Below are 13,701 nucleotides of genomic sequence, written 5' to 3' on the forward strand. Positions count from 1 at the left end.
TTTGTGGGATTTACTCAGACACACATACTACATTAAACTACAAATTTAACCAGACAAGCAAAAAAGAGAAAATCTTACATCTGTGCACTGCAACCAAATTAACCTTCATTAACGTACAAATGAAAAAGTTTAGCCTTACTTTACCATCTCCTGACTTTGTTTGGATTTTATTAGTGCAAATGTGCTTTATCATAGTCTATACGAGAGAATTTTAAAAAGCATCTTTGCAGATCATCTGTTGTAGTTTCTTTTCCCCTTCATGTTTGTGGAGCTTCTGAGGTTTCATCTCCTCCCATAGTAGAGTGGACAATTTGATCTAGAATTGCTCATAATAATAATACATCTAAGTGACCTACAAAAGAGGTAAATATCATCGTCCCCATTTTACAGATGCAGAAACTGAGATGTAAAGAGGCTTGCCTGAAGTCACACAACAGGCCAGTGGTAGAGCTGGGAGTAGAACCCTGAGATCCTAAGTCCAAGTACAGTGCGCTATACCACCTCCCTAACCAATGGGCAACTCCCAATTCTCAGCAATAGCTGTGTAAATTAGGAGTAACTCCAACAATTTTGGTGGCGCTGGTACAGCATTTATGTTAGGGTAACTAGGATCATAATTGGACCCAAAGCAAATAAGGTCTAATCAAACTCTCAATGAAGTCAATGGAAAGACTCCCATTGACTTTAAAGGGTGTTGAATCAATCCCTTAATGTTTTGTGAATGAGATTTTACACAGTAGCTGAACATGTGTGCACAGTATGTGTGATTTTTTCTAAACATTTAACTTACGTGTTTGTGAAGTTATCTTTCATAAAAGCAAAGACCTAACAAATCTTGCAAGAGTGATTTACACTCTGGATATGTTCTTTGTGGGCTTCCACCCACAGCTAAACTAATCCTCCCCTGACAGATGTTAGTCACATCTCTTAATGCACTATTGGAAGGCGCTCGGATACTATGGTGATGAGGGTATTATAAGAACCTACATAGAGTAGAAGTCCAGTCCTCACATGCAGCATTCCTGATGTTCCAGTCCTGTGCCCTCTGATATGAATGTAGAACTGCCACTGACTTCAGTGGGAGCTGTGTGTCCATATCTGAGGCGCCCTCTGGTCCTTCCAGATGTACACTAATGTCCTCTATGGAATGGGTGGAGATCACCCCTCTCATTTTCACTTGTGACATATGCCAGGATGTGACCTCAGCTTTCAAGAGGTGAAAAGCTACTGTACTCACCCACTGTGCTGCTTAGTCTCTAACATCATGTGTCATGCTGATTAGTATGAGAGGAAGCCCAAGCCTACATAGATTGTCCTGTAATGATGGGTGGAGCTGTTTGGTGACTTGCCAAAGGGCAAAGTCCTGTTGGTGCCAGAGAATCATTTTTCATTCCCTTCTCCAGTACTCCATGCCACTGCCAGAGATGCCTATGGGCACAGCTAGCTTTGCCAAGCACAACAGAGTTGCACCTGGCCAGCTGTTCTCAATGGTCAGGCTGTTTTAGGACATGATCCACAGCCCACTGAAGTCATAGTAGACCGCACTCCAGCCAACTACTCTGTGCAAGCGTCCATGGTGGTCCATTGAAATTAATGGGCGGGGATCTGCTGACACTACACACTGCAGGATCCAGGCCTTTGGGAGTAATATAATTATTTCAGTTCTAGACTGGTAGACATTTTGCTCTTAATCCCACAGATGTTAGCAGGTGATGTCACCTCTCCTGCATCTCACGTTCTTCCACATAGACATTTCTAGCAAGATGTTTAACTGTCTCACATTCTAGCTCTCCGAACATCTATCACATCTTCCAGTCTCTCATGCTAACTTAGATTTTCAAAGTGGTATTCATAAAAAAAAAAATAGAGTGGCTGGGATTCATTTGTGAATGGAGGAGCCACACAAAAAGCACTAGAAGATGTGGACTGTGCCATATAAAGTATAACATATTTAGCTAGTGATAATGCAAATCACAGAAAAATATACAAAGGAGGGAAAAATAAATCCCATTAATGGGGAGCTATTGAACATCTGGAACCCAGGGAATCTGGCCTGATTCTACTCTCACTTATGCTGATCCAAACTCCAGTGAAGAAAATAACAAGGAGTCCAGTGGCATCTTAAAGGCTAAAAGATTTATTTGGGCATAAGCTTTCGTGGGTAAAATACCCACTTCTTCAGATGCATGGACTTGAAGAAGTGGATTTTTTACCCACGAAAGTTTATGCCCAAATAAATCTGTTAGTCTTTAAGGTGCCCCGGACTCCTCGTTGTTTTTGTGGATACAGACTAACACGGCTGCCCCCTGATACTTGGTACCAGTGAAGAAAATGAAAATATTTTCATTCGGTTCAATGGTCTTACCTCAACCCCTAAATGGATAACTACACCATTGTAATCAGTTACCGAGTTCCCAGAACAGTCTAAATTGGAGGAGGATTAAATTTGGATAGTTCAGAGGGATGGGGATAAGAGAAATGTCCCTGACTGCTGCCCTGAAAATGTACTGTTTAGCTATGGCTTGGTTTGGTTACAGCTATTGTTCTATCTGAATTTTTTCTGCTGTCACTATAGATCTATTTGAATTTCTCTGGAAATAGAAAGAGTTTTGACTAGCCTTTGAATGGATTTTTAGATTCGTCACACACACTCTATATTTCTCTTTGTTACATAATATCAAAGCAAATTATTCTGTCAGAAATTCCCTGTATTAAAATAACATCATTTTCTTCACAAATGAATCTGAATACAGCCAGTCTCCAAGGAATAACCTTGTAATGGGTTTCGTTCGTGAAAGGACATCAGACAACGGAACATGGGAGATCCTGCTCAGAAAACCAGGGGATAAAGACCTTATGCAAATGCTGGCAAAATGCCACTAGGAATAACTCACATCAAATGAAAATATATTTCCAAAGGAGACTTTTACAGTATCCAATTGACATATCTCCTTGTCTTTCTTTGCTTGTGCCAGACTCTCCAGAGATGCCCAGTGAATAACGATCTCAGGGTAGTAATGCAACAGCAACTGTATTTTCCAGTTGACTCTTTAATTTTTAGCCACAGTGGTACATCAAATTGCAGGTTGACACTAAATGATAGGACACTGGGTACATGATGATGTAGAGTGCAGTTCTGCCTTTCACTGATGTAACACCTCAAGAATCTAGCGTAAAACTTTCAAAACCTCCTAAGTAATTTAGGCGTAGTCAAAAGTAACATAAGGACAGTGCGAGTTAGATGACTAAATATCTTAAAATCTGGGCTGTAGTAGGCACTAAGCTGCAATGACTTTCAATAGGACTTAGGCTCCTAACTGCCTAAAAGCCAGATTTTAAAAGTATTTAGACACCAAAAATTGCAGCTATGCCTAATTCTCATTGAGTTCCTAATATTTGTTTCTTTAGGCATCTAAATCACATTGGAAACATGGGATTTAAGTTGCTTTGGCCCTAAGAATGGGATTTAGGTTGTTTTGGCCCTAAATCGCTTTGGAAAAATGGGATTTAGGCTGCTAGGTCATTTAGGTGCTTTTGAAAATTTTACCCTAAGTCAAAAACTACTTTTTTCCTAACTAGATTCTCTCTTAGCAGACTTGTGCGGTTTTATATGTAGGTAAAACTCCCTTTACGTGCAGAGAATAGTTACAAGCTCTGTTTACCACAAGCCAAACTTCAAGCTAATTTGTCTTTTTGGCTGGACTGGTCTGTACAGATTAAATTTAGATATGAATGTAGGATCAAATTAAAGGACAAATGTCTCCGACCTGGTTTACACAGCTGGTCCCTGTTCCGATCAGGCCCGCCAATAGCAATTCCAGGCCCCAGGGGAGAACAGTCAATGGGCCCCCATGCACGTACAACTTGTGCCCATGCGGACGCGGTCTGCCTGACATTTGGGCGGAGCTGCACCTGCGCTGGCTGGTGCCCAGAGAGCTGCTGGCTGCAGTGCTGGGCTCACTCTTCAGGCACAGCCAGGGTTTCCACATGCCTGCCCGGTAGGGTTGCCAACTGTCTAACTGCACAAACCCAAAGACCCTTGCCCCTCCCCTGTCCCACCCCTTCCCTGAGGCAATGCCCCTACCCTGCCCCTTCGAGGCCCTGCCCCCTGCTCACTCCATCCCCCCTCCATCTCGCTCGCTGTCCCCCACCCTCACTCACTTTCACCAGGTTGGGGCAGGGAGTTGGGATGCAGGAGAGGGTGCGGGGTGCAGGCTTTGGGCGGGAGTTTGGTTGCAGGAGGGGGTGTGGAGTGCGGGCTCTGGGAGGGAGTTTGGGTGTGGGCTCTAGGCTAAGTCAGGGGGTTGGGGTGTAGGAGGGGGGCAGGAGGTCGGCACTTACCTTGTGTGGCTGCCGAAAGTGACCGGCACACCCCTCTGGCTGCAGCTGCTAGGTGGGGGGCTCAGGGAGTCTCTGTGCATTGCTGCCCACAGGAAACACCCCCGCAGCTCGCATTGGCCACAGTTCCCGGCCAATGGGAGCTGCGGAGTCGGCGTTGTGCGGGGGCAGCACGCGGAGACCCCCTACCCCTCCGCCTGCTGGAGGGCCATTCTGGCCACTTCCAGGAGAAACGCAGAGTGAGGGAGAGCAGGAAGCCTGCCTTAGCTCCACTTTGCTGCCGGTGGCAGCGGCCGGGGTGCCCTGGGCCCTTTTAAATCACCCGGGCCCCTGTGCAATTGCCCTTTCTTTCTCCCGTCCCCCGTCGGCAGTCCTGGCTCCGATCTTGTGGTTTCCCTGCTGTGCATATATAGAACTATCCCTGATATCAATGCCAGTTCATTGCACGTATACAGAGCACTGTCTCAGAGTGCAGATCTGGTATTGATCTGCCAGAAGAAATTTGTTCCTTGTAGCTGTCTAGTTATCAAAAGACAGGCCTCAATAATGAGGGGCGGCTCTAGCTTTTTTGCTGCCCCAAGCACGGAAGGCAGCCTGCGGCGGCATGCCTGCGGGCAGTCTGGCGGTCCCGTGGATTCGGCGTACCTGCCGCCGAATACACGGGACCGGTGGACCTCCCGCAGGCATGCCGCTGAAGGCAGCCTGACTGCCGCCCTCGCAGGGACTGGCAGGGTGCCCCCAGTGGCTTGCTGCCCCAGACATACGCTTGGAGTGCTGGTGCCTGGAGCCGCCGCTGTCAATAATCATTTGCCAGAAAGTCTCTACTTTATCGGCAAAATAAGTCTAATTGTTACCTGTATGATAGTAATGCACACAAACCATGAAGGGAGGGGCAGGCTTAGTCCTTGGCATAGTATTTACTGTACAGAGTATGAATGTTTAAAATGTTGCCAAACCTTATGTAATGTAGCAAGTTCTAACCGCTGAGTCCTTAATTGGCACCAGAGAGTTAGGCTATCTGTCAAATTGCACATTTGATATTTGAAAAATGTGTGTTGTGAGATGAGTTCTATTTAGGGTTGCCAGGCGTCCAGTTTTCGACCGGAACGCCAGGTCGAAAAGGGACCCATGTGCGTCCGGTTAGCACCGCTGACCGGGCCACTAAAAGTCCAGTTGGCAGTTCAGTGGGGCTAAGGCAGGCTCCCTGGCTCCCTGTGGCTCCCAGAAACAGCTGGCATGTCCGTCTCCTAGGCCTAGGCAGGCCACGAAGGTTCCGTGTGCTGCCCCTGCCTTGAGTGCCGGTTCCACAGCTCCCATTGGCTGGGAACTGCAGCCAATGGGAGTTGTGGGAGCAGTGCTTGCGGGCGCGGGCAGCGGATGGATCCTCCTGGCCTCTCCGCCTAGGAGATGGACATGCCAGCCACTTCCGGGAGCCGCCTGAGGTAAGCCCGCACCCCAACCCCCCTGCCGTACCCCAACCCCCTGCCCCAGCCCTGAGCCCCGTCCCTCATCCAAACTCCCTCCTGAAGACCACACCCCGCACCCACTCCTGCACCCCAGCCCCTTGCCTCAGCCCTGAGCCCCCCTCCCACACCCAAACTCCCTCCCAGAGCCCATACTACATGCCCTTTCTCACACCCCAACCCCCTACCCCAGCCCGGAGCCCCCTCCTGCACCCTAAACCCCTCATCCCCAGAGCCCACACCCCCAGTCAGAGCCCTCATCTCCTCCCACACCCCAACCCCCTGACCCAACCCAGTCAAAGTGTGTGAGGGTGGGACAGAGCAAGAGAAAGAAGGAAGGGGAGATTTAGTGAGCAGGGAGAGGGGCCTCAGAGAAGGGGCAGGGGCACAGCCTCAGGGCCAGGGGTGGGGCAAGGATGTTCTGTTTTGTGGGATTAGAAAGTTGGCAACCCTAGTTTCTATTCTGTTTGCTTAAATCAGCTGCAGAGGATGATTGCAAATCACCTCATCACAAGCCTTAATTTTGCCCTAGCGCACTATGCACAGACTCCTTTGTCAGACGTCCCTTCTCACAAAGGGTGTTGTGGCTCCATCTGGCAGGAAGCACAGGGATTATTTTTATCATTTTTATCACATGTATAGTAAGCAGCAATGTTCACTTTAAAGGCCTTCATCAGTCAGAATGCTGTGCCCACTTCTGGTGTCCATGCTATAAAAAAGGATGCTGAAAAACTGGAGAAGGTTCAGAGAAGAGCTACAGGAATGATTTGGGGTCTGGAAAACCTGATTTACGACAAGAGACACAAGGATCTCAACCTGATTACGTTATACAAGAGAAAGCTAAAAGGTGGCTTGGGCACAGTCTGCAACTCCCTACACAGGACAAAAATAGTAGAAGAGAGCTGTATAACAGACAAATGCAAACAAGGAGAGTATGATTAAACAGTTCTGCTTCAGTAATGCAGAGGGTGGTGTTTTAGCAGCCGTAACTTTTGAGTAGATTCCCACTAGGACATGTGCCAGGGAACAGGCCACTAAAGAGTGACTGCTCCCCTGTTCAGCCCCACTGCACAAGCGCTACAGAACCCCAACATTGGCGAGAGGCTGTTGGGTCTCTGTGGTCTCTTGAGACAATCTTCTGAAATACTTCTGTTTACACTTCTCCCACTTCAGTTTTGGATCTTTTCTGCCTCCTTTTACCCCTCTCTGTGGTGTGTAGATCAGGGTATCCTGTGGCCCTAAACAATTAAGCAACAGCACAGACAGTGATGAAAAGAAGCATGTCTTGTATTTGTATCCAGGCAATTCAGATTTAAGAAGTTGGAGACTTTCCATTGAAAACCACCAGAGGGCACTGTAGGCTAACTGTTGAAAAACACACACCAATCGGAGTAAAATAGGTAGACAATATAATAGGTCTTTCCTTTCTCCCTCTCTTCCATACCCAGTTCACTAGTCTGACTCATTGTTAAACAATCTGAAGTAATGGGCCTCTAGCTCTTCCATGGTGGAGTGTCCCCGTCAGGAAGTTCTCCTGATATTCAGCAGACACTTTCCATGACTGCACAAATAGCAAACAAAGTCTTGCTTCCACTTAATTGGCCTCTCAGAGTTGGTAAGACAACTCCCACCTGTTCATGCTCTCTGTATGTGTGTGTATATACATCTCTTCAATATATGTTCCACTCTATATGCATCCGAAGAAGTGGGCTGTAGCCCACGAAAGCTTATGCTCTAATAAATTTGTTAGTCTCTAAGGTGCCACAAGTACTCCTGTTCTTTTTGCGGATACAGACTAACACAGCTGCTACTCTGAAACATATTAATAGTGTGAGGTTCTGTGCTGAGCACCCTGAATTCCCACTGATGCTTAGGACTGAGGCCTGATTAAGAAAAGACACCTTGGACCTCTACTTTTAACACTGAAAATAGTTACAAAAATCTTGAACATCAGAAATTTGTGGGAGTTTTTTCTTACGTTACTTTATCATTTTTGGCTGAAAACTGTTCACTCTTCATTATCCAAATGTCTGTTGAAAAGCCCTTTAAAATGTGCCACGTACAATCCTGAGCACACTGCTGGCATGGACCAGATCAATAATAGTAATAATTAATAAATAAGTAACCGTTGACACCATGATTGGTGATAGTAGTATAAACGTAACAATATTTGTAATAGTCACACAGATTGTTAGAAGAGGGCACAGACAGACTCTTTGATGGTGGTCTTCACACCTATTTACTGATATATCTTAAGTCCCAAAGGTAACTTTTTTAAAATAAGTTTCATTAACAGACTTTTTTTCTTGAGTGGAGGAAAATAGAGTCTGAGTGCTTGAATTCCTGTAGCCCCTATTAGAGCTTCATATAGTGCCTGCTAGACAAAGCCTTCCTACTAACACTGCCTGCCAATCCTTACTATCCCAACCTGACAACTGACCTGCACTCCCACTGACTTCAGTGGAAGGTCTGTCTGAGAAAGGGCTGCTGGATTGGCCAGGTGAATAAGTGACACCAGAAACTGCATCTCCTTTGTGAAAGAGAGTGATAGTGCGAGGGTCTGAAATTTATATTACTGAGATGAAGTGGCAATGGACTAGTGGAAACAAATGATAAAGTTTCAGAGAGTTTTAGAAGCTAAAGGAAAATCAGTGGAGCAGAGAAAAACAGAAATGAGGATAAAAGGGACAGGCTTTTAAAGACAAATGAAAAGAGGAGAGGGGAGTGGAAAAACAAGGGGGAAAGTGGCAAGCTGAAGAACCCAATGCAGAGCGTTCTTGAATGGTCTTTTTGAACAGCCCAGTGTGTTTTCACGCATTGGTGACTAGAAAACTTGAAACAACATGAGCTATTCCAATTCTAGGCCAAATTATTTTCCCTCTGGATGAAATCTTGGGTTTATCGCTGTCATTCATGCTTTATAAACAGTTACAATATACACACAAAAGCCAAGGTTTAAAAACAATGGTTGTCTAAAGTTACATTCCTAATTCGTATTTAGGCATGTAAACAAGTAATTCATTTTTCAATAGGGCTTAGCACCCAGCAGCTCCCACTGACTTCAGTGGGCTCTGTGTAGCACCCTTAAGGTGACCAGACAGCAAGTGTGAAAAATCGGGAGAGGGGTGGGGGCAATAGGCGCCTATATACAAAAAAGTCCCAAATATCGGGACTGTCCCTATAAAATCGGGACATCTGGTCACCCTAAGCACCCTATATGTTAAACACTGTTTCCAAGTGAATGAGACATTTTTTTCCGTTATACTAAACATTCATTTATCTCCCTGCACTGTTTGTGAATAAGTTTTCCTATCGCAGAAATGAACGTGTCAAAGTAATCAATATTTTTTCTTAATGTCTTTTTTATCTTCTTTTTCCCTTTCTTGTGTTCAGTGCCCAAGCAAAACTTATGACCCCTTGATTAAATCTACCAGAGATTTTCCAGATGATGTCATTAGTTTTATAAAACGCCATCCATTGATGTACAAGTCGGTTTACCCGGTGACTGGAGGACCTGTATTTACTAGAATCAATGTGGACTACAGGCTGACGCAGATTGTGGTGGATCATGTCATGGCGGAAGATGGGCAGTATGATGTTATATTCCTAGGCACAGGTAAATTAAAGAGCTCTCGTAGTTCTTCAAGGGCAATGTCATAGGAAAGCTAAATAGGTTAAAGAAGATCATTTGGGGTCCTAATCTATCAAGAATCTTTCCATTTACCAAAGAGGTAACATTATTCCCATTTTACAGTTGGGGAAAGTGAGGCACAGAGTGGTGAAGTGACTTGCCCAAGATCACCCAGCAGGCCAGTGGCAGAGCCAAGAATAGAACCCCGGTTTCCTGAGTCACACTCCAGTAGGCCACACTTCCTCCCCTTTACCACATAGATGAATCTTGCAGCATGCCCTGAAGTTCAACAAATGTGGACTATTTGGGACAAAACTGGAAGGGGGTGAATTTCAGAGCCATCGATCTCTCAGGTGCAGGATTTAAGTCTCCGGGGCTTTCAACTCAGCCTTTCTCACAAGTACTAATTTCACTAGCAAACAAGGTGTCATGAGGTGTCTTCCAGCATCCATACACTTCAGGCCAATGAGTGAAGAGTGAGATGCAGTGGGATTTTAGCATGAGGAAGAACTTCAGGGTGACTTGCTCTCACAGCACAGCTGGCTGTCCAGGAACAAGCACTGACCCAATCTTGGAGGATCTTCATTGCTTTGCCTCTCTGAATGAAGTCTTTCTGACAGCAATGAAAGGAGGAAAGCAATCATGCACTTTCAAATACCATGAAATCCCTACAATTCAAGTATAAAATATACATCTGAAGCATACACACAACATGCGCACACACATAATCATTCACGTTACACATGCTGAAAAGTTATGAAAAAATTAAACATCCATTCAGAAAAGGTAGATTTGCTGCCTAACACATGGAATATTGTTTTGGTGTATTCTAGAATTTGCAGTCAGTTTTGTGCTATTCTCTACTGCAGTAGGTTTTCATACAAAATGAACTTATATTAGATCAATAACCTCCTGTTGGTTTAGGTATTGATAGATAGCACTGACATCTAATTCTTCTTTGTAATTCTTCTTTAGTGTAGATATTTGAAGGTTGCTAGGTACCATGTAGTCACTAGGTGGTGCTCCATAATTTGAATAGAGAGAAAATTATCAGCGCCAGCACCTTTTAATTATGAAGTGAGCTCTTTTTTCCCCCAGAATTCATGGTTTTATTTCATTTTATATTTTAAATCTATCCTGTGGAAATTCAGACTGAAAGATAATATTTCAAACATTATATAATGAGTGCATAAAAATACACCAAATAACTCAGGAGGTTTTGGTCACCAGAAGATCAGGAGCTTAAAATATGTTTGAATGTGTTCAACCAATGCTACCAGAGAATTTAGAAAGGTTGCCTGTTATGTATAGATATTCCATCTGCAGCCCTTTGTATCTATGCAACCCTAGATAAGAGTATGGACATTACTAACACAGAAGGCAGGTAGTGACATTTTGTAACTTCCACTTAAAGTGCTAGGGATGTCATCAGCTGTAGTCTCCTACTTTGCTTTAAAATGTATGTATTTGTTGTTTTAATACTACACATAATATTTAGTACTGAATGGACTTGATTCAATCCTGCCTTGCATCTTCCAGACATCCAGGCCATGCCCTTCACCAGCCTATGTGTTTTGGGGGCACGGTTGGCTAGCTCCCTTGCAATGATGGGACTCCACCAACTGGAATGTACAGCACTGGGGAGTTCCAGGAGATGATCAAGCCTGATATCTTTAATAGGGATTGGCAAATGTCAATGTATTTTATCTTCCCTTTGAGGTAGGGAGGCGTTGTAATTTCTGCTGAGGTCAGAAAACTGAGGCACAGAGTTTCTGAAAGCCACCCAGTGAGTCAATGACAGAGGTGGGGTTAGAACTCCAGCATGCCTAACGCTCAGTTCACTAGACTTCCAACCTGCCTCCCTATGTGCACTGTATTCTGTCAGGAAAACGTGCAACGCACACACAGGGCTTTATGCAGCTCATGAGTCCCCTGTTAGGGCCGAGTGGGATGTGAGTGTTGCAAAGGGCCTTGTTCAGGCACACCTCTCAACTGGGCTTCATTTTCAGGGGCGTCACTCATTGCAATCCCAAATACGTAAATGCCACACAGCTTTGGTGTCCCTTCACTATTATGGCTGGAATTTTTTTACAGCAGAAATGCAGAATCGTGGAGCTGAGGTGATCCAAAGAGTCATTTACATTAACACAAGGGCTCCCATTGTGATTTAAATCTCTTGCACGAGTAACATTTCTGTATCCCTGACTTTGGGTCAGTGTCACATGACACGTCCCACATTTGGGCCTCAGCAGGTGCTTAATGCTTTGGGATTTTAAACAACTGTTTAGAGTAATTTTAAAAGCACTTCAATTCCGTTTTAAGTCTGATCACACCATGCTGCATAGGTAGTCACTAAGACCCCCTATTCAGCAAAGGACTTTAGGCCCTTTATGGTCCCTAAAACTGTTTAAATAGATAAGTTCTTACTGAAAAAGAAGGATGACCCAGTAGCTAAGGCACTTGAGTGGGACTCAATAGATCTTAGTTCAATTCCATGCTTCCCCCACACATTTCTGTTGTGAGATTGGGCAAGTCTTGCTGTGCTTCAGTTCCCCATCTGTAAAATGGGGATAATAGCACTGTCTCAGAGTATTCTGAGGTAAAATACATTAAAAATTGTGAGTTGCGCAGACATTATAGTGATGGGGGCCATACAGGTAGATGTACTTAGAAAGCAAATTCCTGGTTACATTAAGCATGATCTCTGATGTCTAGTTTCCTTTTTTGTATCTTCTTTCTAACTGAAGTTTAGAGCATCACTTAGAAAAAGAATGGGAAGGGGAGTCAATATGAAGTCAGTTAGAAACAGAACTGTACTTAAATACTGAAACACAAGCACTGCTTTGTATACTACATATCTTTGTTTCAGACACAGGAACGGTACTGAAGGTTGTGAGTATTACAAAGGAGAAGTGGACTATGGAGGAGGTAGTACTGGAAGAGCTGCAGATTTTCAAGGTAAGCTTTAACAGCCACTGAGTGTTTGAACAGCATCAGAGAATAGTTTAGGGGAGTTTTAAGCCTTGTGGAGTTTAACCTCTGAAGCAATTCATTTCTCAGAACTAGTGCAAGTTCCCAAACTTATTTTATTTTTAACATTGAGATCCTTTGGTTTTCCAAAGATGATTGAATCAAAGAGAACATCAATTTTCAAGCTCCTAGGAAGTCTTTTTTATGTACAACACTGCTGCCAACTCACAGTTTTCTCAGCTGTCTCACCAATACTGCTTGATTTTTAGTGTTTTTCTTAAAGCCTCAGCTTCTGGAGTCCTACAATCCCCGTTATCACTTAAAAAATGTTTTCAACCCTCATGGTTGTGGAGAAAACCTTGAAACACGAACAAAGGTTAAAAACAAAACAAACAAAAACCACAAGGCAAATAAAACGAAGGAAATATCTGCTATTGTTTAAAGTATCAAAAAATGATTTTTGAATCAGTCTCTTGATTTGTTTTGTTTTGCGGTGGTTTTATTCTGGAGCCTGATTCAAGGTTTTTGTGTGGGTGGGGTTGGCAATGCTGGTAGAATGTCAGAGAGAGTCAGGCCAGCTCCAGTGAGTTGCCTATAAATGGTATCTATATTGGGCCAAATTCTGCTCTCTATTACACTGACATAAATCCTGATTAACTCTGTTGATGGCAGTTGAGTTGATTTGGATTTACACCAGTGTAATGGAGAATAGAATGTGCCTGCTGATTTATTTTTTCATTCCAGTGTTTCTCTCTCCTCCTTTTTGGCAGTCTTTCGCTGTTCCCTTTTCATTGCATCCAGCTCTACTTCATTTTTCACCTTACTCTTTCGTTAGTGTTTTCCTTTCTCCCCACCATCTGCCCTTTTTTCATAGATTCTCTCCTAAGTGCAGTGCAAGCCAAAGAACAGTGGGGTCGTAGTCGATCTTTCTAATCACAATGATCAAGTGAGTTTGAAATCAGACACAATGAGTTCACCCAGAACTAGTACAGGCTCTGTAAAACTGATATTACTGAGTTAATCTCTCTAAGTGCCTTTTAATACATCATCTATAGGATGAGAATCCTCTTGATTTAAAGGCTCTCAATGTCCTCTTTCCACTGCCATGAACACCAATTATAAATATTTCTTTGAAAATACCAAGATTGCTCAACAGTCTGCCAAGTAATCAGGAGTTTCAGTATGTACACCAATTTGCTGCATTCTTATAACATAACGTCAAGGGCAAACATGCCATATCATATTTAACACTAAAAGATTTGGGGTTTGCTTAGCAGACATTCCTCCACTTTATAAATG

At 44.0% G+C, this 13,701-nt stretch overlaps 1 protein-coding gene across 2 annotated transcripts in view; it reads left to right on the forward strand.

The window, feature by feature from the left end:
- SEMA3D (semaphorin 3D) overlaps positions 1 to 13,701 on the forward strand; it is a 197,984-nt gene that overhangs the window by 155,622 nt on the left and 28,661 nt on the right. For both annotated transcript variants that reach the window (XM_054017156.1, XM_054017166.1), the window contains exons 12-13: positions 9,195 to 9,417; positions 12,302 to 12,390. In XM_054017156.1, coding sequence (XP_053873131.1) covers positions 9,195 to 9,417; positions 12,302 to 12,390 — 312 coding nt within the window. The remainder of the gene's footprint in view (positions 1 to 9,194; positions 9,418 to 12,301; positions 12,391 to 13,701) is intronic.

This window comes from Malaclemys terrapin, chromosome 1 (genome assembly GCF_027887155.1).
Source record: "Malaclemys terrapin pileata isolate rMalTer1 chromosome 1, rMalTer1.hap1, whole genome shotgun sequence".
NCBI classification, from domain to species: Eukaryota; Metazoa; Chordata; order Testudines; family Emydidae; genus Malaclemys; species Malaclemys terrapin.